The sequence below is a fragment of the Anas acuta genome, chromosome 7 (assembly GCF_963932015.1).
Source record: "Anas acuta chromosome 7, bAnaAcu1.1, whole genome shotgun sequence".
Taxonomy (NCBI): Eukaryota; Metazoa; Chordata; class Aves; order Anseriformes; family Anatidae; genus Anas; species Anas acuta.
This window is the reverse complement of record NC_088985.1, coordinates 28,705,742-28,730,756: the sequence shown is the minus strand read 5'-3', so window position 1 is coordinate 28,730,756 and position 25,015 is coordinate 28,705,742. Positions and strand designations below refer to the sequence as shown.

Genomic DNA, 25,015 nt, shown 5'->3' with positions numbered 1-25,015 from the left:
TTGTGGATTTAATTGTTCTTAGAGCTACAGGGACTTACTTATAGGCACGGAAATGTAAACTGATTGGGAAGTACAGATTTCACCTGCTGTTTTTCAAGGTTAGAAAGACTTCAGCTCTTACTATGTAAATATTTTGTCTTTCTAATGGCAAAACATTATAGCCAGTTAATCTCTTACCCTTCTAATATATGCGCATTTCTCCAAGGGACCAGAATTGTTGATCCGTCTTAGACTGAAAAGAAGCACTAGTTTCTAGAGTGAAAACTTTTGTAAGTGCAGTCACTACTACGTGATTAATATCTTACTTAAAGCAATTTGTATTTAGCATCTAATGTGAATTATTAGAAAGAAGACCTTAAAACAGAGTAATTGTACCAGCTGAAAACTTTGTAAGTGTATCCTAAGTTCTGTAGCTGGTTTTGTTCTCTCAGTTAGGCTAGTTCCCTATCACCAGTTGAGAGTTTTTGCAAATGATAGTTCTAAACTAATACCTTGTTTGTCTCCACCTGCATGAGTTGTCTCAGGCAAGTAAGCATATGTCTTAGACAATATTAGCTGTATACAGAAATAACCACATAACAGACAAGCCAGCACTGCAACTATATGCTGCTGTGCAGAATCGTTACCTCCAGCACCAGTGACTTTTTATTGCTTCAGCCTGCTGTGCATTACTGCTGATGGGAAGCCACAGTCTTAGGCTATGTTTCTGAGCTCTGATAATGAGGAGCTAGCATTCAGTTTCAGTATGTCATTCAGGCTGCTTTCCCATCTTAAAGTCAATGCACTCTTATTTTCTAGAAGCAGGCTGCTATAGAAGTATAGGAATATATCATACTTCTAGTTTCCCTGCTAGCAAGAGCTGAAAGGCCGTAACCAAGCAGAATATAACAAAAGGGCTAATTTTCCACTATTTTGTAATGTGATTGGAAATTAATATGAAGGCCTCCAAACTGTATGGTGTAAAGTCTTAGTCTTGACTGGAGTGCTTTCTGTTTGGTGTTTTGGCTCTAGATTGTACAAAGAAAGATGACAAAATAAGCTAGTCTTCCAGCTGAGGAACTGTCAATGCTGACTATGCAATGATTAAATAGCTGCTATCTATATTAACAGGTAGCAATTAACAATTATTTGAACAAATCAGCAGCACTGCTGACCATCGTTGAGTGTTATCTATTTGGAGAAGGGGCTTGGGGGGCAGGAGTGGAGTTCATGTGTTCTGGTCTGTTTATAGGGACTTAATGTCTTTTTGTGTTTGAACACCTTCAACTGGATTTCAACTTTCACCTGAGCAGAATTTTGCACACCAAGATCACTCCATACTGCACCATAGAATGCCCAGGAGCTTTGCTTCACAAGAACACTCAGTCTGAAATGAACTCTAAAGTATATGTGTGTTTCTTTTTTTAATGCTTACAACTTCTTTCCTTAAGGCTATAACTGCAGTCCTACTTTGTCCCTTTTGTAGCACAGGTAACTGTTGTTTCTACTTACCATTCTACCACCTTCACTCAGCCAGTGCTTTCCTTCAAAGAATCAGCCAAAACAAAATTGCCTACCTCCTGAAGGTGTTTAGAGGTCCTGCAGTGAAAAAAAATGCAAGCTGTCTTTTCAGTGCCAGAAGCAACTGTATCAGAGAATGAAATTTAAAGACAAACCTATACGGAACTCTCATGGTTACCGATAGTAAAAGATATCAACAATGAAGGAGTTATTTCCTCCTCTGTAGCCTTGAACAAAAGGCTGCTTTTTTTTTTTTTTAACAGAGCTTTAGCACCTCCCACATGGTTACCTTTTTCACATGCAAAGCAGTGGCCAGGAGGAGAAAAGATAATCTACCAAGCTAAGAAGCCAGGGACATGCAGGTTCTCTAGTCTTTACACTTGACTGTCCTAGCTACTGCATTAGAGAATGATGCTAAAGCTGTCTTGAGAGCACTGATTTAAATAAGGACCTCATTAAAGTTAAATGATGCATTAAGAGTCGATACTTCTGTCCAAACACTTCCTCTCTGGATAGAGAGGAAAGAGACTAACCAGTTGTTATTAAGTGAATTGCAGGCATAGGTGGCATTCCACTGAGATGGAAAGAAAAGACGCCTAACCAGGTGTATTTTTATATACAGTTCTTGCATGATTTGGAGAGTATAAATCTGGCACTCTACAACCGTGGAAGGAGTGAGCTCTTTTTACCTCCTATCTCTTTATCATTGGAAGAAAGCTGCATTGAACTTAACTGTACCTGTAGTTGTCCTTACATCAAATCTTTGTTCATTCTGTCTAATACTGCTTCAAGCCATCTTTAGTTTTCTTCAGTTCACAAACAATATCCTGAAATCATTTTTGCATCATTTCAATGCCAACATGCCTAGAGCATTCCTGTTTTCACTTTGTAGCTTTATTCTGGAAGCAGTTCATATGGCAAAATCATCATCAGGAGACCAGACTAATTTACACGTGAATTGCTATGTTTGATTTATTATTCAGACAATGCCATTACCCATCCAAATCAATCTTTGTAACAGCTAGTAGTAGATGCCACAAATGTGAAAAATCTAAAAGTCTGTGAGAACAAGCTTAATTTCCTCTAAGAGCAGACCAAGTTCAGCAACTGAGATGTTTCCTGTGCCAAAAGAGAAAGTATCATTACTATGTTTGAAAGTGACCTGTATGGAGTTACTACTTTTTGAGGCATAATGCAGAAGTGTAGGCATTCCCCATTCACTACAAAAAGAAGAGATCTTCTGAATGAAGCACGGTGTTGTAGTCAAAGGGACCACCTCTGACTGCCAGGTTGCAACTTCCAAACAGATCTTGGTGGAATAATTTCACTTGTTGATAAAACAAACAAAGTATCTTGGTTGCTCTAGATTGCTGCCTCCAACTGAGTAGCTTATCAGAACCCACAACCATTTTAAGTATACATTTATACATTGCACCTTCTCCCCAATCTGACATATAGGCCAAAAGATTAAGCCTTTTTGCAACTCTTAAGTCTTTTTGTTTTAATGGAATGAGAAAGACATGCAGCACAGGTAGTTGCATGTCTTTCAGGCTCTTTAAGTCTTTATACCCTGAGCTTATGACAAGAACTGTGCTCAGTGCACATAAAATAATTGAAAGTTACCTAAAAGCATGAATGTCTTTGGGCCTAGACTTGAAACAGAGCTAGGTTTAGACTTATGAAAAAGAAGCAGGTTGTTTTTAGCTAGTTGAAGCTAGAGGTGCCTCACAGCAAGGGCTGGAAATTTCCTGACCAACTGGTTGCTTTCAGTTTGGAGTATCTGACCATGAACATTAAATAAAGAGATAAATGGCCACTAGCTGTAAGAATCTGGCACAGACAAGGGGAGTTGATATAGTAAAACTATATGTACTCCTTCTTAGAGCTGCATTGCCTTTAACAGAAACAAAGGCACACCGATTCAAACTATTACAGAAACAGGTAAAAATTGTCAGCAACTTGGCTTAACTCTCTCCAGAGCCCTGTAACCCTTTCTAAAGATAGAGGAGGACAGCACTCATTTGCCTAAATAGTTTTCCTAAAGAACCTAATCATTTTTTTGCCCTAAAATAAGACATCACATTCAATTTTCTATGGGACAAGCTGAGTAAGAGACTATGCCGAAGACTTTGACATATATTGTCTTACTCTAAGAAAAGGAAAGCTGATTAGAGGAGCAATATCTTGTTTCACGCTAGCTTATTGCCTCATGGCTTGAGCTGCAGCTAGACCCTGACAGCACAGGAAACAAGTTTACAGACAGCCAGAGCACAGCCTCGGAAGGAAACCATCCATAATCAAGGCAGCAATAAGCCTGCAGGTGGATGTCTGGTTGCTGCAGAGAAAGAAAAACAGGCTTTGGTCTGAGTTTGTAGTCACAATTTATTGCATTTTATATCCTTAAGAAGGACACTTAAGAGTTTGAGTTACTAGGCTCATAAGTTCATAAGTGTATTGGCTTTATAATTGCCATTGCATTTGAGAACATGTGCAAAACAAACAAATGATCCAGTGCCTCCCATAGTAAAGCTTGAAACATGTTTGCTTTACACACAGGCATTTCATAAACCAGTTTATGCCCAACTAATCACACTTTCATTAAAAACAACATATAGTATGCAGTCCAAGGCTAGGAGCAGGAAGTTCATTTTGTAGTTGCTGAACAGATGTTAAGCCCCTATTTATATTGTGACAGCTTAAATTAAGACAGGTGTGTTGAGAAGATTATATCATCCTGAGTGGAAACTGAAGTGTTATCTTCCCGTACTTTGTCTTTGAACTACCTCGCCCCCGAACATACAACACAACTGCATGAAAGTTCAGTCTGATTGCAGATCAAGCCACAAGTTCAGAATGGAGTTCATACTTGGAGCAAGAAAATTATATTTGCTTTTAACAACAGTAGGAAGTGCATACTTGGAAAAGGTTGGGGCTCTTCAGTGTTTGTGTGCTTCATTCACAGCCTAAGGAAGAGGGAAGTTCTGGCTTTGTCTAGACATCTGATGCACAGTCCCATGAGATTCTACACTGCCAGTCACCAGTCATAGAGTAGCCATCTTCATCTGAAAGTCCTTTTTCCCAGGATGCCAGAAACAAATACATTTAAGTTCTCCTTGTTCCCCTCCACTCATGCTTGTGTTCTCCATAAGTCAAGTAGTGTTACAGATTTGTTTGGATACTCCATTCAGTTTACTTTAAATTAGCCACTTATTCCTGCATATTTGAATAGAGGTCCTCAATCTCCTTCTGGAAGAGTTTAACAAGTTCTGCTCTCTTTGCCTTCAGTGTTGGTGTCAAGAGTCCATTTTCTACAGAGAACAGCTCAGGGTGGATGTGAAGGTCTTTAACCTATTAAAAGAAAATAATTTAGCACATGACACAGAATTACTTAGAGGGCAAACAACAGTTCTCCCCAGCTGCCTTGAGCTTAGTGCTCAGTCTCTACTAACTCAGTAGTCTCTACTAACTAAACTGCTTCTCTGGTGCAAGTCAAACTCCTTTTGACTAGGAGAAAGAGGATGAGCTGGAACTACAGTTCAGGTCCTGCAGCCTATGGGAAACCTTCGCTCCATTTCATAGCAATTGCAATGGTTGCCCTGTACGCATACCTGCCTCTTGGTCAAAAGACAGGTAACCAGGTAATGCTTCCCTGCCTACTGCAATCAGTTTTCCTGGGCATCTGACTTCGGTTGGATGTCTTAAGGTCCCTGTCCTGGCAGTCAGTAACAGCAGGAATACAGACTTCCCACCCATTGTATTACCAATACAGGTACTTGTGACAAGCAGGATTTGGAAGTACTCACTTGTTCAAAGGATTTCAGACCAGCCTCTTTCCCCAGTCTGACCATATCTTCTAAAATAGCTTTCTTCACTGCCTAGAAGAGAGAGCAGAAGCAGTGTGGGTAAAGCTACCATTTTGTAATTGGCTCAGGACCACAACCAGTACCCAGTCAGTGAGAACTAAGATGGCAAGAATATATATATATTTCAGCATTCAACATTTCTCATGTTAAGAAACATGGTGACATCTGGTGCCATGACCACTACAAGGTCATGCCTTTCTTCTCATTGGAAAAGAAACAGTGATAGTCATTGAAAGTCACCCCATATTAAGCTGGTTTAATTTACAAAAAGATGGGTAAAAAATGAAGTCAAAGCGATGCAAGATTGGACTTCAGAATTAAAAATCTACCTATAACCTACTAAGAAGGTAAGAAAACTCACTGAATTTTTGCAGATATCTTCATAGGAACCCTTTATTCCCAGTTTTGCTGCAAATTCTGGAAGTGTCTCATGATCAGGAACCACTATACCTATTAGACAAGACTGAAAACAAGTAGGAGGAGTCACGTTTATACCAAGACAAAGCATTTGGAGTTACTTAGATTATCTACATGAGAACTTGATAGTCAAGAATATCTCTGTACTAAGCCCCATCTACATCCCAATCTGCAGAATTTGGAAAGCAGCTACATGGACTTTGAAACCCCTTATCTGAGTTCTGACAGCAGCAGTCCAAGTGCTCATGCAGTATGTCTTTTATATGCTAACCACTTCAGCAACTGACACCTTTATGGCAAAGCAGTGGAGACACTGCTCACCTGACATACTAACTCCATACAAGTACGTAATTAACCTTTACCCAGCTTCCAACTTGACACCAAAGAAAAGGAGATCTTGGTATCAAGAAGGAAGGCTGTAGAGAGGATATGCCTATAAACGTCATGCCCTTGAGAACAGATCTTGTTCAAGTGCTATAGTATATATTAAAGTCTGTGCCCTGATATTTCAGAACTCATTGTGGGAGGAATCTTGCAGGATGCTCACTCGTAATATCACTTACCCTCAAACTTTCTCCATGTACAAAGACTTGGGCTACAGGAGCACTTCTAACATAGACATTTTCAATCTTCTCTGGAGCAATGTATTCTCCCTGTGCAAGTTTAAATATATTCTTCTTCCTGTCAATGATCTTCAGTGTTCCATTCTAGAAGTTAAAGGTGGATGCCATTAGTTTCAAGTGCCTGTCTCCCTTCTATAGGCAGCAGAATATAATGTTTTTCTTTTTTTTTTTTTTCCTAAATGAAAGGCACATGATAGTCTGGAACTGGTTTTTGCTTTCTACAGAATAAAAGGGCACTTTATCCAATTTCTCCAATAGCTGCAGACATGATTAGACAGTTCCTGTGTTCTGTGACAAAAATAATAGACTTCATTCTTTGTTGTAGAAGATGCATATTAACTACTCGCTTAGCAGGTGCTATGCAGGATCTTATAACCTGACTGGCCTTTGGAACTTTGCCTGGAGTTACATGGTGAACAATTTAACAAAATATTTTGTAAAGCTTCTATTCTAGAATTTTCTGCAGCTTTGCAGTGTGCTGAAAATTCACATCCAAGGGATGGTTTGTATTAAGCAATTACTTACTGGCATCCATTTCCCTATATCTCCAGTGTGAAGCCAGCCATCTTTGTCAATTGCTTCTGCTGTCTTCTCAGGGTCTTTCAGATAACCCTTGAACACGTTTGGTCCTTTAATGCAGACCTGCAGCAAGCACAGAATATTGTTAGTCACAAGCCCCATGTTTCAGTATTTCCTGATACACACAGGAGATGGTACCTACCTCGCCTTCATTATTGGAAGAGTAGTAGTTCATTTCTTCCACATCATCTAATTTTATGATGTTGCAAGCCAGAGGGGGTCCAACATGGCCTGAAGAGAAAACACAAGGAGTCATGACTCATGGATTCTGTTAGGAGTTGGACCTATTTGATATGTAACTAGAAAGACGAGGTCCCCCTACATATGACTTTAGTGATAGTAGATACCTAATGGGTCTATTCACTACTTTAGTAAGAAACAGTACTGTTTAAAGGGGTCTGATACCAGAAGTTCAAGAATATTTATTATAAATCCATTTTCAGACACTTAATGCAGGATAAGTAGCAGTGAAGTCTCAATGTTTAGAGCCATTTATTGGTCTAATGAATTGCACAAAACACATGCCACACTTGCCTCCACAGAACTCCCCCACTAACCATGGTGTTTATTTGCATTTCATCCTCATTATGATCTGCAGTTATGGTGCAGAAGGATGGTGACCTAAGCTCGAATTTAGAACGCTGAATATTAAAAACAACCCTCCTAAGATGAAACTTAAAACTCCAAGTTAGTGTTGCCCTTCAGGAAAGTACTCCTATCTGGCATTATAATCAATTCTTTGAGGTAAACATGATTTGTGGGCTAAAACTAGTTTTCTTAAAGCCATTTGGGAAGTTCTTGTCAGTTTGCTCAGTTCTGTACAGACACTCCTGCACAGTGGGGCAGGATATAGGCTGAGCTAGGAGCTAGGGCACTTTACACAAGAGATGCTCATCTATTTGAGCTGAATATTCTGGTATCCTGTTAACCATACAGGTGACATGCTGCTAAGAATCACTTTGAGGTTAAGCACTCAGAATTTGTCTATCATTTAGCTAATAGCTTGAGTGCCACTTTCTATTGACAGTTGTGCAAGAGTTTCCAAGTCTCAGCTACCACACCTGTTGTCCAGTCTCCAGGCATTGAGAACGTGCATCCAGCTGAACATTCAGTCTGGCCATACGCTTCAAAGATCTATGTGAGAAAGCATAAACATCTTTTGAAAACCGAACCCTTGGTGTAAAAGACCTCACAGTTTCAACTATGCCCGTGCACAAATCTCCTCTTAAGGAGGAAACCAAGACAGTATTATCCTACTTCAGATTTCCTGGTCTTACTGATGTGACTGGATGTTGTTCAAGTTCAGCTATCTAAACCTTGCTCTGGTTACCTCATTCTCTGCGCTCTGTTCTCAGATGTACCACAGTAGGAGCTTACTGACTGTCAAGATAAGCCACAAAACTCAGAGGCAGCTGCCTGACTTGCTGCGGTTGCTGCATATTCCTATTTCTGCTGCTCTATTCCTCCTCCCAGAGCATACAGGAGGTTTTGCAGTACTGTAGTTTGATGTCAGTTAGCTCTGCAAAATTTTGTTCTGTTGCTGTTAATCCTCATCAAGCTGCCTGTAAATACTGAAGACCCTGGCAGCGGTGCCTCCAGGAACAAGCTGAGCTAGACCACAGCTGCATCACTGATTACACCCAAGTGACCATCAAATAGGCATTCAGGCAAAAGAATCAGCTTACCTGGCAGCCCAATGCTGCTCTGAGAAATGTCAGGACAGAGGGAGATATAGGGGCTGCAGCCGTTACCATTATACGCACTCTTCCACCCATGGTCTCCTACAAGTGAATTAGAAGCCATCAGATCAAACTCTTAGCGTTACATTGCTTGGGTTACTTACACTTGTAAGAGCTTACCTGAACTTTTTTGAAGATTATCCGATCCAAAATGCTGTCATTTCTTGTTATGCCTTGTTTTACTTCAGCCATCTTCAGAGTCATACCAATATTTAACAGTATTTTTTTCACTGGGGTATTTGCACCACTTTGTATCTGTAAGGAAAAGTATCAGACTCTCAGGTTTCAACTCATATCTGTACCTCCAGTTCTTGCTTTATTAGGAGGCACCATGCATTACTTTGTTGTTCTAGTATTTGTCTTCACTATTGCCATGATCTAGGAGACGAACCAAGGGGAAATACTAAGTTGTGCTGCTGCAGTCATACTTCAGCTACAACTCTGAGGGCTAGTGATCCTTCTAGCTTTGCACTTGCTTGATTTTCATTCTGAAAGTAAACAAGATCTTTGCCTCAGAACAGCAACAGACCTATCTCAGCCATGACTGCATAAGCTGCTCTTGTAGTCCAGGTCTCAGAGATCTTTCCATCTCCTGGAAAAGGATTTTAAAAAATTCCTTCTGATAAGGAATAATTAATGTAGTGATGATACTATGATGTATTCAACTTCAATTCGAATGTGCATACTTGCTTGGATACATGAATGTTAAGACAATTTAACTAAAGATTGCTCACGTACCTTGTCATATATTCTATTGAGTAGTCTTGGTACAACTGGAAATAGTGTTGGCTTCAAGGTTTTCATGTCATCTGTCAGCAATTTGATGTCTCCTTGGAAGAAGCCTACTTTTGCTCCACAGCTGTAGATCACAGTCTAAAAATCAACCAAACATCAGTCAAAGATAATGCATAGCTTTGTTAGCCATAATAATTTTACATGGAAAGCAACATGATTTCCAATACTCAATAGTAGTGTTGTTCATATGTAAATAGACTTTGAGGAAATGCAGAAAACCAACCGTTTTTGCTGTAATTTGATTTATAGATGGCTAATGGCTTGCTGCCGCTAATTTGGCCTGCAGCTTTTCAGATTGGTGTCACAGACTCAGTGAAGCTGGGCTGAAGAACAAAGCTTCCTTACAGGAAGTTAGTAGCCATATCTTGGAGAAGTAACTAGGTGTTATTTAGTCCGTTTAAAGGTTTACCATAGGTAGGTGAGCTTAGCCATTTAGGAATGACTCCTACCAGGTGTTACTGTCAATTAGTTTGTACATCCTATGTCTTCTACAGAAGCTTAGTAGCATGCACACAGTCTACTTACCTGTACAACTCTCTCAAACATGTGAGCCAAGGGGAGATAGGATATGCTGATATCTGAAGGCATACATTCAACTGTGTTCTACAGGAGAAAGAAACAAATGTCAGCACTCCCTACACCCGCTTGAGCAGAAAGTGAGTAAGTTTGGATAAATTTGTGCACATTAAAATATATGTTTTTAGAGAAACTGAGGCAACTTAGGCTCATCCACCATCTCTGCAAAACTTGCTGCTATAACTGATTCAGTCAAGTTTGTGACAGGACACTAGATCAGGGTTAGTTTTGTGTTTCAGCAAAGCTTGAAATATGGTAGTTCAGTACTCTTGGCATGTAGGTCTTACTCATTCTAGAGTAATGTCTAATTAGTTCTTGTTCAAGGTCAAACCAAGTTATTTAACATACAATTCTCCCATGGAAACAAGAGCACTTAGGAAAGTGCCTACAGGGAACGAATGGTTTGCAGAAGACACCCACAGTAAAGCAATTTTCACCACTCAGTCACATAGCCTAGAGACCATCATTAACAGTAGCTTACCTCTACGCTTTTAAGGAAGGCAGCGGCATTTGCAACAACATTCTGATGCGTCAGCATGGCTCCTTTAGGGTTACCTTTGGAGAGATCAGACAAAGTCAGCTGTGAGTGACTGCTGCTGCAGTCAGTTGCTCATGTCTTCTTTGGCTCAGTCACTTTGAGCTGCCTTAGTATTAGGCTCAGTCATAGCTTGCATTATCTCACAAATACATCTCATCTTGAGCACTTTCAGCTATGGCCCTAAGACCCTGTATTTTTCAAAGTAGGACAGCATATATTTGGTTAGTCTCCCCTCTAAGAAGCTTTTTCTTTGTGTACTTGACTTTTACTGACAATGTCCCAACATACTAAGTGTCCTCAGTAGTGGCTTGATATGGCTCTAACTTAATCTTATACGTTGTTTGTATTTCCCTTTTTTGCACTGGAAAGTTAGTGTTTTTAGTACAGCGATTGTTTTAATATGGAAGCAACAACATGCATTCTCTTACCTGTTGTACCACTAGTAAAACACACAATGCAAAGATCTTCAGGCTTAGGAGGCTAGAGGGAAAAAGCCACATTAGGTCAACAGTGTAAGGATTATTATGTTAGTTATCAGTATCTACTAGAACTAGGAGTTGTTTGGAAACATCAAGACAAAATCTACAAAAAAATCCTGTCAGCTTCCTTTCCTAGCAGCATGTCAAGAGGTCTTTTCAAAGACTAGTTTCACAAGTTTAGAACTATTCCACAGAGATACTTACATTTGGTTTTCTGATGTTGTTTCTTCCCAGCTCCTGTATTAGAGAAAATACAGCTTAACAATTGCAACAGAAAGAAGTGCAGCAATAGCAAATGAATAGGTAATTGGATTTCAAATGCAATGTTATAAAAATTATCTCATTCAGTGAGAGAAGTTGTTCTTCATGCATTTAGTACCTATAACTTGGAAAAAATGACTCCTGAGACTGTGAAAATCATGAATGTGTGGAAAGTGAGTAGAACTGCTTAAGGAATTTGGAAGTCCTGAATGGAGGTAGTTCATTTCATTTAAAATAGGCCACATCTCTTACACTCCACATTTACACCTCAGATGTGGAAATTAACCCTAGTATTGGGGTGTCAAAACAGACAGTAATTTTCACTTAGAGTTTTAATTAGAATTAACTGGCAGCTTAGAAGCCTGATAAATCCTGTTACAACTGTACCATGAGATATGCTAAGGAAATCTTCAGGTTAATGCGTAGAGTATCCACAGCATATGAGCACAACGTTAGTCAATGGTTTGACCTCTGCAAGTCTACTTGTTTAAATATATCAAGTTTCAAAATGACTGATCATTAAGATCTCTGATACAGGCATGACAACTGGATGATTCTTACATTGTAGTGTCATTGTTGCCTATTTAGCAAGGTATTCCTCTGCAAGATAAGAAGTCTTTAGTCACCTACCTCAACCTCCTGTAGTGCTAGAACTTCAACTCCCACTTTAGCTGCTCTGTCATTGAGCTCTTTATCGAAGAGATCCATAAGAATTATAGTCTTCATGCATGGGGTCTTTCCATGCTCACAGTTTTCAAGTAAGATCTGTGCTTTCTCCGGCTTGTCACAAATCACTACGCTTATATCAGCTACAGAAAAGAAATTACATTTCACAAGTCTGTTCTGAGTAATTGGGACACTAGTGAGTGATAACTCAGGAGAACATATACTTAGAATGTAATATTGGTTATGTTCCAAAGCCATTTGCATTTAGTTCACATGGATTCACTGGCTGGCTTGACAGTGCTAAGAAAGTTCTTTCCTACTAGGGACAACTGACTTTATAGCTAGAATCTCAATTTTACCTAATGTGAAGCCTTTACACTGAGGAATCAAAGACAAATGTCTTCAGTCATAGGCAAGACAAGTATTTATTCTTTTGGTATTGCCATAAAAGCACACTGATTGTTTAAATTTGACTGCTTTCCTTAAATCTAAGGAATTTTAGAACTGTTTGAAAGAGGTAGCTAAAATTTGAGTTAATGCCTCTACTTCCCTGGATGTGCAAGAAAGTTTTATGCAATTACAAAATCATTTACCAGTAAGACAGCAGAGGAATTGGATTTGTCTGAACATGCTGGTTCCCCATTAACCTTATAAGTCACAGCTGTGTAGTACTAAGGCAAGGCCTGTTGGCAAGATTCACCACCATGATCGTTGAAGTGATTTACTTGACAAATCCTGTTTATAGGTTGGATCCTAGATAGTTGTGACAGCAATTGATTTTTATTTCCTGTTTGCCCTCAATCACCCCCAGACTAGGGAAAGAAATTTTGAAGATGCATTCAAGCTCCCTCTCCAGTTTCTTTCATGGTGGCATGCTAGCTGTTAATTCTGTAGAACTAAACAGATTTGGGCTTATCTCTACTCCTCCCCTCCTCTGCTCTTTGCCTCCTAGAACTTTTTAAATCAGAGACACACATCTAGTCTTAATTTGCATGCAAATCTGTCTGCATTGTCTGTTTGGCAAACAGTGTGGGAGTTCAAGATTGCCAAACCTCAAACAGCTAGCAGTTGTTGACCCCTCTGATTGCAGCATGGTCCACAGAATCTAGCAGGTTGTCAGTGGACTTGCACCCAAGACACCAGAAGACATACAAAACCCACTGCCTTCTTCTAAGCATTGAATCTCATACGCTGCAAAGCAGCTTTACAGAAGCAGTGTCTATAAAATTATAGGGTAAAGCTACTCTATTTTTATTTTTTTTTAAAAATCAAATTCCTTTGCACTTTAACCTTCTCAAAATAAAGCTTCTTAGAGAAATCATTATTATGAAGTAGTTGAAGTCAATATTTACCTTTGTTGACAATATATACAATAGCTTCTGGCCCCAGAGTGTCGTAGAGTGGAACAGCAACCATTGAGTAAGTGTAGCAGGCATACTCTGAAATTATCCACTGAAAAGAGAAAACAGAGCTAAATAGCAGCTCACAAGACAGGATTACCTAGTGACTTCATACAGCTTGCCTAGCTCATGCACACATTAGTAGCGGTGTTTGTGTAAGGAGCATGTCTATGAGGTTCTTACAGTATCAAGGGTTCAAGATAGTTATAGATTGCGTTACATGCCCAGCATAGTATGTGCCCAGTCAGTAATAAGGGAAATACGGGGGTAAAAGCCAGTTGTGGTTGCTCCTCATGTGGCCTCAAACTATTTAAATAGCAAGCTGAACAGACCCTCTTCTCAAGATGTCAGAATATTCTGGGAAATAACATTCAATTTGTTGCTTACCTCTGGCCTATTCTGAGCAAAAATGCCAATGAATTGGTCTGATGATGGTGTACATCCTTTCTGCAGGAGTCCTGATCCCAAGTATTCAGCTCTGTCCAAAACCTGTAAGAAAGTTTCCCCCTGTTTTAGTGCTACAAAACAGCATCCCAAATTATGTCATCCATGATGTACAACACTCACCTGCTTGTACGTCAGCCACTGATAAGGTTGGTTGGGTTTTCTGTAGCCTAAACAGTTGCCATTTCCTAATAGAAGAGTTCAGAAAAGCAGCTGTAAAGCTCAGTACTGAAGCTGCATCACACAATGCAACACTGGTAAGTGGGAAGTATTTTCAGACATCTACCTAACTGCGTGAAGCATGGAAGTGTGCAGTGTCCACGGTTAAGTACATTGCACAAACAAGGATTGTAAGACTGATGGCTTCATCTTTATAAGCAATACTTCCAGGATCTGGTGATATTTTCCCATTTCACAACACAGCTGAGTTTGAAATAGTTTGTAATCTATCACATTTTCATGCCTGGGACCCTTGAAGTCATACAGACAGACTCATTCTTATGAGCAGGCAGTAATCTTACACTGAAAAAAACTCACCCACTTCAGAGGACAAAACAGAGAGATTTATTTGCACACACCCTTTCTCCCCCCAAACCACACTTGGTATTGCTAAGTCTTCACAGGACTCTGCCACCTTAAGCTCCCAATGTTTGCTCTTACCCAATCTACCACCTGCTACTGCTTCCAAATCGAGGGGGGGAAACATGGTCACTTGTCACTCCACCCCACAGAAGTCTAGGAAACCTTAGCTGTTACTACAGACGAGAAACAATGCAAAAAAGCTTGGAACCACTTTTTTTTTCCTTGTGATGTGTATGTACTAACTGGCAGCTGCAAAGCTTACCAGAAGCGTGCAGTCCTCTCTGGAAAACTTCATACAAGGTTTTAGCATCTTCAAAGTAATAAGAAATCAGGTTATTATCTGTCAAGATTGCAGCTCTTCTGGCTCCTCCCTAGGAACAGAGCACAGTTATGAAATCAGTGCAGAACAGATACAATGCCATTTGTTCCTCATCCAGTCTGCCAGCAATCCCCTTTAAAGCATTTAAATACCATTGAGTTGTCAGGGAAGTCTCATTTTCCTTCTTGGTTTTGATCTATTCAGTCACTAGTCACATGCAGAGGAATTTTCTATAAGGCCTAGACTAATATTCAAATGCACGTTATTAGAGAGACCCTGACTAAGATCAAGCGCTACCACTTACATAGTTACATGAAATCCTTCATCTCAGTATGCCATCAGCCTCAAAACAGTTGAAAATCATTTATAGTATGTAAAAAAATAAAAAAAATAAATAAATAAAAAATTCAGTGACAGCCAAGGGTAAGAAGCACACCTCACCCTGTTGGCAAGAGTTGCAGTTTCTTACTCTTGGTGTATTAACACTTCCCTTCCCACAATACTGCTGAGCTGTACAGCAGGTTTTGTATCTCAGACAGGAGAGTTCCCACAGATGCCCAGAGTCAAAATGAATTGGTATTCAGAGCAAAATCTCAAAGTGCTCCATCCCTACATGCAGAATAAACATTACCTCAATTCCTATCGACTGCTTGTTCAAGTCAACAGAAGGAAAAACAGGTTTGGGCCTGCTCATCACCCACAGGGAGATGACAACCCCAAATACAATAAGAGTTATCAATGCCGGTGTTGGGAGCGGTGAGAACAAGACTTGAAGTATCCAGATCATTGTGCTGGATCAGTGCAGTCTGAGTTGAACCTGAAACAAAACAGGAGGTTTAGTAGGTATACGTTAGAAGCACTCACTACCTGTAAGCCAGGGTTACTTAAGTAGTTTGTTAAGCAATACTACAGATCGTTTCAGCAGTTTGCCCCTAAAGACTCCTGGTACAATAATAAAGCATACTTGTGCAATGCTTTAAGCCTCTTAAGAGATCTGAAGTCACCTGTCCCCATAAATCTTAATCTATTCTGCATCCACCTCCACAAAAAGCAAGTCCAATGATATCAGACAAGGAACAGATGCCATTTTTTTCCTATTCAAGAGTAAAAATCTGCCAGTATATAATTTCCCAAGTTAAGTATATACATATATAAAAAATAATAATAATGCATACATGTATAGTTCAGAGATGTGAACAGTGGAAGAGAACACCTCAAGACATTTATTGCTGTCCAACAGGAGGAGGTATTGCTGAAGCTTACACAGACATAATAAACTTGTAACAGTCTGCAGGAGAAGCAATGTCCTCATGATCAGCTGCTCCTACTGGAAATCTGGGTCTATGCCAGGAAAGTGCTTCTGATACTGGTAGTGTCCTCAGCATGAGATACAGTACAAGTCAAAACTCTTAAAGATACTTTTGCACAAAGAAATGGTGCCCTGGAAGTCTGGCTGGGAGATACAGAAGCCATTTTGCTGCTTACATGTTGCAGAATCTCTTCCTGCAATGGCAGGGAAATAAAAACTGAGAATGCAGGATTTCCTCACAAGAGATGCAAAGAGACATCTAGCTCCTTCTCCTCTCTTAGGAGCAAGTATTTTAATTTCCAAAATGCTCTGGTATTTTTCAGATTGAATAGCCAAGGCAAATATAGCAGATCTGACTGTATTTGGTCAAAATGAACTCAGATCTCACTAAGTTATCTTTGCTAGTATCTAAATAGGTATGCAGGACACGTCACATCATACTTGGCAAGGTCATTAACCACACCCTTTCAAATTCCTTCATGCGGAATTGAGGGGACCCAATCAGTAGATATGCCAGCTAGCAATTAACTGACTCCTTATATAAGAATAATACCAAGTATTCTGGAACAATGGGCTCCAGGTACCCTTTAATTAGAATAACTCGAGAAGGTTGAAGGTATTTTTCACACAGTAAGTTCAGCCAAGTCCCAAAGTCAGAATTTGGGTCCCTGAATCCAGACTGATCAGTTAGATCACCCACAGGAGGTTTATGGGTTTGTACTTCTCAGTTTCCAGTGGCTATGTTAATTGGCAATCCTAATGTGTTCTCTGGTGAGAGAAAAGTAAGGCATGCTTTGGATGCTCAGCATCTGGATAAGAACAAGGAACCATGAAAGCTTGCCAAGTCCAAGCTGACAAAAGCACATCACCCATGTATCTGGCAAGTATCAATTCGTTAGACCTACTCATTTTGAGTTACAATGTGCCCTCCAAACCCCTGACCTAGATCTCATGCATTGAGAAAACTGTCCCCAAAAAGTTTTGCTACAGCAAGAATGGCAGGAGCTACTGATTTATGGTGATATTGAATGAATCTGGTCATTGGGCATACCATGCCTAGGAAGTACAAACCTATTTTTTCTCAGTACAGAATATTGCCCATCTCCATGCCCTTCCTTTGGCTTTTATCAACTGAGTCTTGGGGGGGGGGGGGGGGGGGGGGGGAAGTCTCCTAAACCAGGTCTGCTGATGAAGTTTGAGTTCATGTCAAAGTCACCCAGCAGTCTGCTCTATCACTGCTTTATTTGGAAAAGTAAGAATTTAATACTCTTCATGATGTATACATTTGGTCTTGTTAAGCTTTACTTCAGCAGTAAGCAAACAGCTTTCTGTAGGTGGCTGAACAGTATTTGATTTATGGTGGAAGTCAACTACTTGCTTTTACATTATAGTACGAGAACTGAAGCAGCTTGGTACGGGCATCTCCACTGTTCAATATGCAGAGGGGTTTAATATACAAACTTTTTTGCTTTAACTCAGAGCCCATTGCTAGATCCATGTGGCAAAACAAACCACATTTGAACCATTTGTGTGTTGGAAGCTTAGCCTGCGGCAAGATAGCAAATCTAGAGCTCAGACCATCTATCCTCCCATCCTTTTAGAGGGATACCAGAGTACTCATACCCAATTACCCTGGATTTTCATTCATAGCAATCAGCTTCTGCAGTCTTTTTCCATCCCCAAATGGGTTAAAAGGAGTTTTCACGCAGTGTGTTTCAGACGACTCTTCTCTGGATGTAAAGTTCTCCCAGCGAGCAGTAAGAGAAGGGAGCTATGTGAAGGCAGCTGAAGGGACGTAGTTGTACCAGTGTTAATGGCTGAGTTGTGTTCTCATGCTTATTTTAATAGCAGTTTAAGGGCTATTTCCTAGAAACCAGGAAGGATTGGTTGCCTTTAGAATATCATGCTAGAGGTAATAAGCAGAACTGTCAGTCATATCTGTAGCACAAAGTTCTTTTCATTAACTGATTAACACTGATTAGCAGTGTTAATTATCCTAATCAGGCAGATTGGTACAGTTGTCACAAACAACTACTGTCTGTTAAATGGCCTTATTTGACAGAAAATTAGTAGAAGACATTTGTCTAATCTTGCTGTGGTAAGGATTCCTAACCCCAAATGTTCCAGGCAGCAGTAGGTAAGGCACTGAAAGCTTTCAGTCATGGCATTCTCATCTCCTCACTGACTCACATGTAAGGCGGTCTTCCTAGATGCCTTGGCACAAACTGACCATTGAGCTCTGAAAAATGCTCGGAGCAGAGAGCTCAGAGAAGTCTAGGGACAACACCTGATCAAGTGTGAGAGAAGCCTGAAGGTGACTGAATGCAGTAAAGCTTTTGCCTTCAGGTTGAATGGATTCCACAAGTCTCTTCCACAGAGAAGAGAAAGCAGGCAGTAATCTTAACCCAGTGTGACCTAACCAGTGTTCCTATAACTGAAAATTATTCTTGACTAGTTACAAGTCAAACCAAAACAATTTTAAGTTTAAAGAAACATCCTATGTCAAGCTAATGTCCAAAACCTGGGAAGTATCGTGTGTTCACTTGCTTCTAATTATTTTTTTTCTAGTAACCATCATCTCTAGCCCACTTACAATACCGAATAAGCCTGTATATGTATATAAGAGGCAAAACCTGACATCCTTTAAACCCACAGAAGTTATTGGTGTGTCAGAAGTACAAATACCTAGATCTTGTTTACATTACATCAAAAATATGCCTTTCTTACCTGAAAGGCTATTTTGAATTCCCTTTACTTATTACAATGTTTTGGTTTTATTTTCCAACTGTGTTTGCTTAGTTGGCTTTAGCCCCTACTGTCAAAGTACACAGGGTGTGTTATTCAGGCTGTGAGAAGAAACCACAACTGAATTTATCTCAGCTTCCAGATCTAAGCCAGTTGTCTACTATTCCTAGAGTTTATACTGTAAATACCTGTGAAATCCAAGGCACTTCTAATTAACCACCTCTGGCATCCTTCAAATACCACTTAATCCTGCTGCCCTGAAAACAGAAGAGCCATCAGAGAGGACAGGAAACTTTTTTCGTCATGAGCCCTTTGTCCATGCACTCCACCCTCGATATGTGCCATGGAGTAACCACAACCTGAGTTTAACCCACAAATCTGGTACATTGTACATAGGTGACAGCTGATCTATATGGGCTGAGTGAAAACTCAGCTTGGCGCAACAAGCAACAGAGCCAGGACATTTCTGACTGTAGGGTGAACGAGCTCTAAGGGCTTTCTTAAGCATGCAGAGAGGCTGGAGTGCTTAAAACCCCAGGGTTTTGAGGGACTTAGCCCCCAGTGACCAGAAAGATGGAAAATGCACAGGATGTCTCAAACCACCTCTGTTAGTCCTCTTGTGCAATAAGATGGTAGATGGTTAAAGTGTACTTAGGTTGTCTGACCTGATCAATGGTCAGGGATAAGGTGCACCAGGATCAGAAGTGCAAAGGCTTAGGTTCCCTTCCAACAACCCCCTTTTTATCAAAAGAGATTACAGTGATTCCAGTTACAGCCTTAAGTTCAGGACTGCGTGTTCTCTTTCTACTGTACACCTCCTTCCCTCCCCTTCCCACCCCCCCATAATTTCCAGCACGATTCCTTCATTAGCTAGAGAAATGAATGAGAGTTGTTCTCTACAAGCCAGCGATCATCAGAAAGTAACTGAGCTCTGGTTTCAAGCACAAAGGCTTGAAGAAAGAAACTTAGCATGTATCTCACAACAGTTCTTTACAGACAGCAAAACTCTTGTACTTGCACCATTTCAGAGGCAAGGGTCGTGCACTGACTGTGAGATTTTTTCCCAAGATTATATTCTTTGTCTCACACCTGCCCAAGAAACAGTTTAATTATGCTTTTGAGTCAAGCACAAGAACTTGTTATCAGCATTAGTAACAAAATACTGACTGAGCGGAAAAAGTAGCAGCCCCAGTGTAGTTGGCTCTACCCTAGTTTGTTAACTAACCACCACTAGCTCACCCTTTGCATTTGCTTACTCATAGTGTGGCTCTTGCCTGTCTCCTGCAGATGTGAGCCATGTGCCGGTGTGTGCTTAGAAGCATTATGTCCCATCTTCCTCCAGCTGCAGCAAGGAAAGCTGATGTTCTGCAGGGTTTAGCATTCAGAGGGAAGCTAAAGTGCAAGATCCCAACAGCAACTGCTGCAACATGCACAAACCGCATCACCTATTGCCTTGGGAGATTTGGGGCTCTGAAGACAGCTCACTTCACAGACTCAGTTATGTAAAGAGAAGTAAAATCCCAGAGTTAGCTGCAACGGCTTTTTCTCAGAACCGTGTTTAGAGGCAGATGGATTTATATCTGAAGCAAAACCCACAGTAACTTGCATTAAGCCTGAGACGCACTTTGCTTTCAGAGTACCTCTTACAAGAGCTATGGCCAAACAGTTCAAGTGTCCTTTGATCTTGCCTGAGAAGCGCTCTGCCATGGGAAAGCACAGGGCCTCAGTAGCTTACTTTCAGGAAGTACAGCACTTGTGGTTTCAGACTCGGTGTTACAGACTATTTCTGGGTCTTCCTCTATTGAACTCAAGCTCTCAGTACTCTAAAATAGAAAGACCGTTTTTATAAAGAACTTCACTTATATTACTGCCCGTCCATCAGGCGCACAGTGACGCCATGACAGTGCTTAGTGCTAAGGCTTTGTCAGATGGCTGCTAAAGCCAAGCTTTCAGGGGTAATTTATACCAGGTTTTCTCCTTGAAAGCTACCTATTCAGAAAGTATATTTGGTCTCACAGAAGAACAGAACAGCTAGCCCTTTGAAGTTTTGAAGAATTTTAAAAATAGTATAACAAGTTCTGCTACTGTTTCTTTCCTCTGTTAGATACTACAGGACGATAACCTCGTAAGATATGCACATGTCAGCATTACATTAATGGGAAATTATTATTAGACATAAACATGCACAGCTGAAACAGCTAAAACTAGAGCTCAACTTAGAAATCCGTAGAGAGCCCCTCAGAAAACTAGAAAATGATCATTTAGCAGCTTACATAGCCACATAAAGAACAGGCAGCACTAAGAACTTTTAAGTATGGATGTCTTTTATCACAACATATTACAGCAGCTGTATTACCAAGAGCAAAGAGCAAGCACATATCTGAATTTAACGAAGCTTAAGATTAGCATCTGATGGCATGCTACCAGAGCTTTCCTAGCAGGTTCCTGATAACCGCGTTATCTTGAACCTCATAGCTAAGCACTACATTTGCACGTGGTTTGTACTAAAACTGTACACTGTGAATAACCATCAGCAGGGCCATTAGCAGTAAAACAAAAGTGGAACTTTATTACTTGTCCAAAAAGCGCCTACAGAGAAGAGAAGCAGCAATCAAAAGCACATACCATGCTGTAGATGAGGCAGGAAGCCAACCTCTTTTCCTTAAACACAGGGAGCCTTATGAGCATAATAGCAAACCAAAACCAATTAGATAATAATCGTGTTAAAACTAGAGCTAGTTCCCTCTCCCCGGTTTAAATAAATCAGCAAGCAGAAAAGCATGCCGGGAGCAGAGGTTATGAAAGGGAGGAACTTCAGTGGTTAGAAAAAAAAAAACTACAGAGGAAGTTTTTCTTTTTTATTATTTGGTGAAGCAAGGAGGTTGAAGTTTGAACATTTCTGAAAAAGGAGATAAAAAGTGTTCCGAGATCTTTTGAATTTTTATTTGTAATTTACCATTTATAATCCATTTGCTTGTTTTCCCTCTGTGTATAAAGCTGCACTTTCAATACCAGGGATTATCTTCCTATAGCTGTGCTGTACATTAAGGTGAGCAGAGCTTTGCAGTCTCTGGTGCTAACAAAATAGTTTGGGTACAGTATTTCTTATCTAACCGCTCTAACTTACTTGTTGGTAGGCTGCATCATGGTTTCTGCTGATTTTTTTTTTCCCCTAAAAGCTGCCTTGTTCCTTCTAAACTGCTTTCTACTGTGCTGTCATTTTACATGTGCACAATTATTTGCACAATGTAAAAGTGAGTCACGATTCAAACTTTAATTTTGTTTCCTACTACAGCAGGAATTTTCTTTCTATCTAGAGTTGTGTTCCTTCGTGTGAAAGTTCACGGCTACTGTTGTTTCCCTTTTTCTCCATGTTGCTTGCCTGATATAACTGGAATTTTGCAGCAAGCTTTGAGAGGTAGGAAGGCAGTATCTTTACTTAAATTTCTTCTTTTGTGCCTTGACCTCAGATCTTGGAAATACTTTCCCACTTGACAGTTTGCCCATCTGAAAGCTTTTCTGTGCTGTATGACTTCAGAATAATTTACCTAGCCAGAATAATCTACAATAAAGCTAAGAAATTACATAGCTTGTACGTGCATAAAGAGTTCTACCTGTCCTGGACCTTGGCTTGCTAAAACTTAGTCTCTACTAATTGCTATTATGTCTTGAAGTAAAGCTAGCTTACTCTGCAATTTCAGCATTATTTAACAATGCAGACCTGTAGGGAAGCTGGGGGTTAAATCACTGATTTTGTCATGAGCTTTGTATGAAGATGAAAAAAAAATAGCTTGTTCTGCACAAAACTCCTTTGCTTTTGCCTACCCAGAGCTGCTCCTGTGGCATTTAAGTGAAGTTGTGACTTTGAGCTCTAATAGTGCCAATCATGGTGCAATTATGCTTAGAGAAAGGGAATGCCTCTTAAACAGAAGAAAAAGAAAATACAGGCTCCCAGCCCAGCCAGCTGCATTAACAACTTCTGGGAGTTCTTCTCGGAGGATTTCTCCCTTCAGATATCTGACCTCAGGCTGTTATTTTTTTGGGGAGGAAGAGGAAAAGTAGAGAATCTGCTCTGTCTGTGATCAGTTGTTGGGTGGCAATGCTGTACGTCTCAGTCAGATGCCCTGACTTTTGCTGGGGGTGTGAGAGAACTTCACAAAAGCCTTGTGAAGGATAGCTTTTCCTTAATGATTTGTACTTCTTAACACTCTTAATTAAAATAGAGCTGATGTTCTTTCCCCAGTATACATAAGAAATAATATGATAGTTTTGAGGCTTATTATTTTTGATAGCGCCTCAAATGATCTCAATAAACCCTGGCTTTTTAAAGGAGGCACAAATCTATTTGTTGCTAGTAATTCTTTGCCAAAAGATAAAGCAGAGCAGAGTCATTAATAACCTAACCTTTGTTTCTTTTTGTACACGTATATAAAATATATATAACTGCATCTTTCATACCTACTAGTAAATTAAGATCAGCAGAGCAAAGATAGTATAAAGAGAGTTCAAATTGATTGCTATTGTCACTATCACCAAAGAAGAAGTAAGATGAGCTTTCATAAGAAAAAAAAGGTCATGGCACAACACAAGCAATAGCCGTCCAAAGATGCCCAAATATCCCATCTACCTATAGCAAATAGAATCAGTTGTAAATAAGTGAAGGAGAAGCACTAGCTCAGTGCATAGTTCTCTCTGTTGTCACTTCAAGACTTAGAACTAGGTTTTGTGAGTCTGTGGAAAGTGTGGGCTCACTTTATCTGAAGGGGTTTTCAATTCCTCTTTGTTGTCTGAAAGCTATACAATTAATAATTCTTAATTGGCCTGCTATGTTTTTTTGAGGACATCCTTCTGGCTTTTGTAAAACAAAGAAACCGTACAGGGACATAAATGATCTTCTCAGAGCATAAGTGGGTTCCTTGGAGAAGGCAGCACAAGCAGGATGATGGAGCACACACATCTTTCCAGCTTACTTGCAGCTTGGTTTCTGGTTACCCTTTCTCTCTGCTGTCCTTTCCTCAGTTACAGCTGCAGCTCTATGCACAAGCAAGAGCTTGGAGAAAGCTCCATCTCTATAGCTCTGAAAACTGTGCTTTTATTTATTTATTTACTAAAAGGTTGTTACAGCCAGCTTCTGTGGTGTTAGTTAAGGATTAAGCTCCTATTGCACTAAACATAGCCGATACACTTGTGAGTGTAAACAATCCCGTTTATAACACCTTTTTACTGACAACATTTCAAAACCTGCCTGTGGTGCTGTGGAACCCAACGATGACTTTTTCTGGAGCTCTTTTTTCACGAGGAACCTGAATGGGAGCTGGCACTAGCACCCCGTGCGCTGGATCTTTAAACAGACAAAACCAGCACGCTGATAAGAAAATGGCTTCAGCCACGCTTCAGCAGTCAGGTTTCCCGTTCCAGCCAGGTTATATCAACAGGGAGTGTTGAGGTGGTTGCTCTCACTCCGGCACTTCCTCTGGCTGTGATTTCTTTGTATGACTCCGTGAGCCCAGACCCTCTCCTTGAGCAGCCAACTACTCAGTTATCACCTTTAACAGCACCCAGCATGCACATTACAGTGAATTTGGGCTGTTGTCCCCTTTGCAGTACTCCTGTGCAGGAGCAGGAAGCCTAGTGCTTTGGAAAACCTGGCTCCATCAGGAGGGATTTGCTTACCTTCTGTCCGCACGGGGTGGAGGGGCCAGTACAGCTGCCTTGCTTCTCTGCTTTACAACTCCAAGTGGGTGCTCGAGGGCTGGTGCTTCCCCAGCTCCTGCGGCAGGACTGAGCCCCGAATCATCGGCGTGTGGCTTTAATAAACAGGCGATACTGCACCCAGGTAACCCTTGAACCTGCGTTGCAACAGGTTCAAAGGTAAAAATTATTCTTGATCAAATATAAAGAGCAATTTTGGCTGGTTAGAAATGTTAAACATACAACTCTTGCGCAACAGCTTCAGAAGAGAGCAGCGCGCCGTGAAAGTGAACCCCAGCCCTGCGAAAGCTGCACACTGGGATTTTCAGCAGGGCTCCCATTTATTCTGAGTGTGCGTGGAACACCAAATAGGCATCATTTCACTGAGATGAGGTACCTCTTAATTGCACTTAGAGTTTACAAACACGTTCCCATATTTTGCCTGTCCTTAGCCATGTCTGGCTGCTGAGGAATAGGTTTTCTTTGCAG

The 25,015-nt window shown here is 40.4% G+C and overlaps 1 protein-coding gene across 3 annotated transcripts; it reads right to left on the bottom strand.

Moving 5' to 3' along the window:
- Window positions 1-3,857: 3,857 nt before the first annotated feature.
- On the bottom strand, window positions 3,858-24,666 carry ACSL5 (acyl-CoA synthetase long chain family member 5). 3 transcript variants are annotated; one of them, XM_068688559.1, is made up of 22 exons: window positions 24,509-24,658; window positions 19,024-19,092; window positions 15,413-15,598; window positions 14,725-14,833; window positions 14,004-14,068; window positions 13,824-13,925; window positions 13,389-13,488; window positions 12,001-12,179; window positions 11,314-11,346; window positions 11,059-11,110; window positions 10,574-10,647; window positions 10,042-10,119; window positions 9,460-9,594; window positions 8,842-8,976; window positions 8,668-8,763; window positions 8,044-8,116; window positions 7,125-7,213; window positions 6,929-7,045; window positions 6,344-6,487; window positions 5,725-5,826; window positions 5,304-5,375; window positions 3,858-4,848 (listed from the first exon to the last, which is right to left on the bottom strand). In XM_068688559.1, exons 3-22 carry the CDS (start codon window positions 15,566-15,568, stop codon window positions 4,708-4,710), a joined length of 2,052 nt encoding a protein of 683 aa, XP_068544660.1. In that variant the 5' UTR covers window positions 15,569-15,598; window positions 19,024-19,092; window positions 24,509-24,658; the 3' UTR covers window positions 3,858-4,707. The 3 variants fall into 3 exon arrangements, with proteins under 3 accessions (XP_068544660.1, XP_068544659.1, XP_068544661.1); XM_068688558.1 differs by lacking the exon at window positions 19,024-19,092 and having other exon boundaries at window positions 24,509-24,666; XM_068688560.1 differs by lacking the exons at window positions 19,024-19,092; window positions 24,509-24,658 and adding an exon at window positions 21,461-21,603.
- Between the last annotated feature and the right edge of the window lie 349 nt (window positions 24,667-25,015).

Excerpts from the sequence above, each read along its gene's own strand:
- ACSL5 (XM_068688558.1), bottom strand. The coding sequence starts at position 15,568 with ATGATCTGGATACTTCAAGTCTTGTTCTCACCGCTCCCAACACCGGCA. Across the intron at positions 14,834-15,412 it reads AGCAGTCGATAGGAATTGAG|GGAGGAGCCAGAAGAGCTGC; the intron begins GTAATGTTTATT and ends CTCTGTTCCTAG. Across the intron at positions 8,117-8,667 it reads GAGCAGCATTGGGCTGCCAG|ATCTTTGAAGCGTATGGCCA; the intron begins GTAAGCTGATTC and ends TTTCTCACATAG.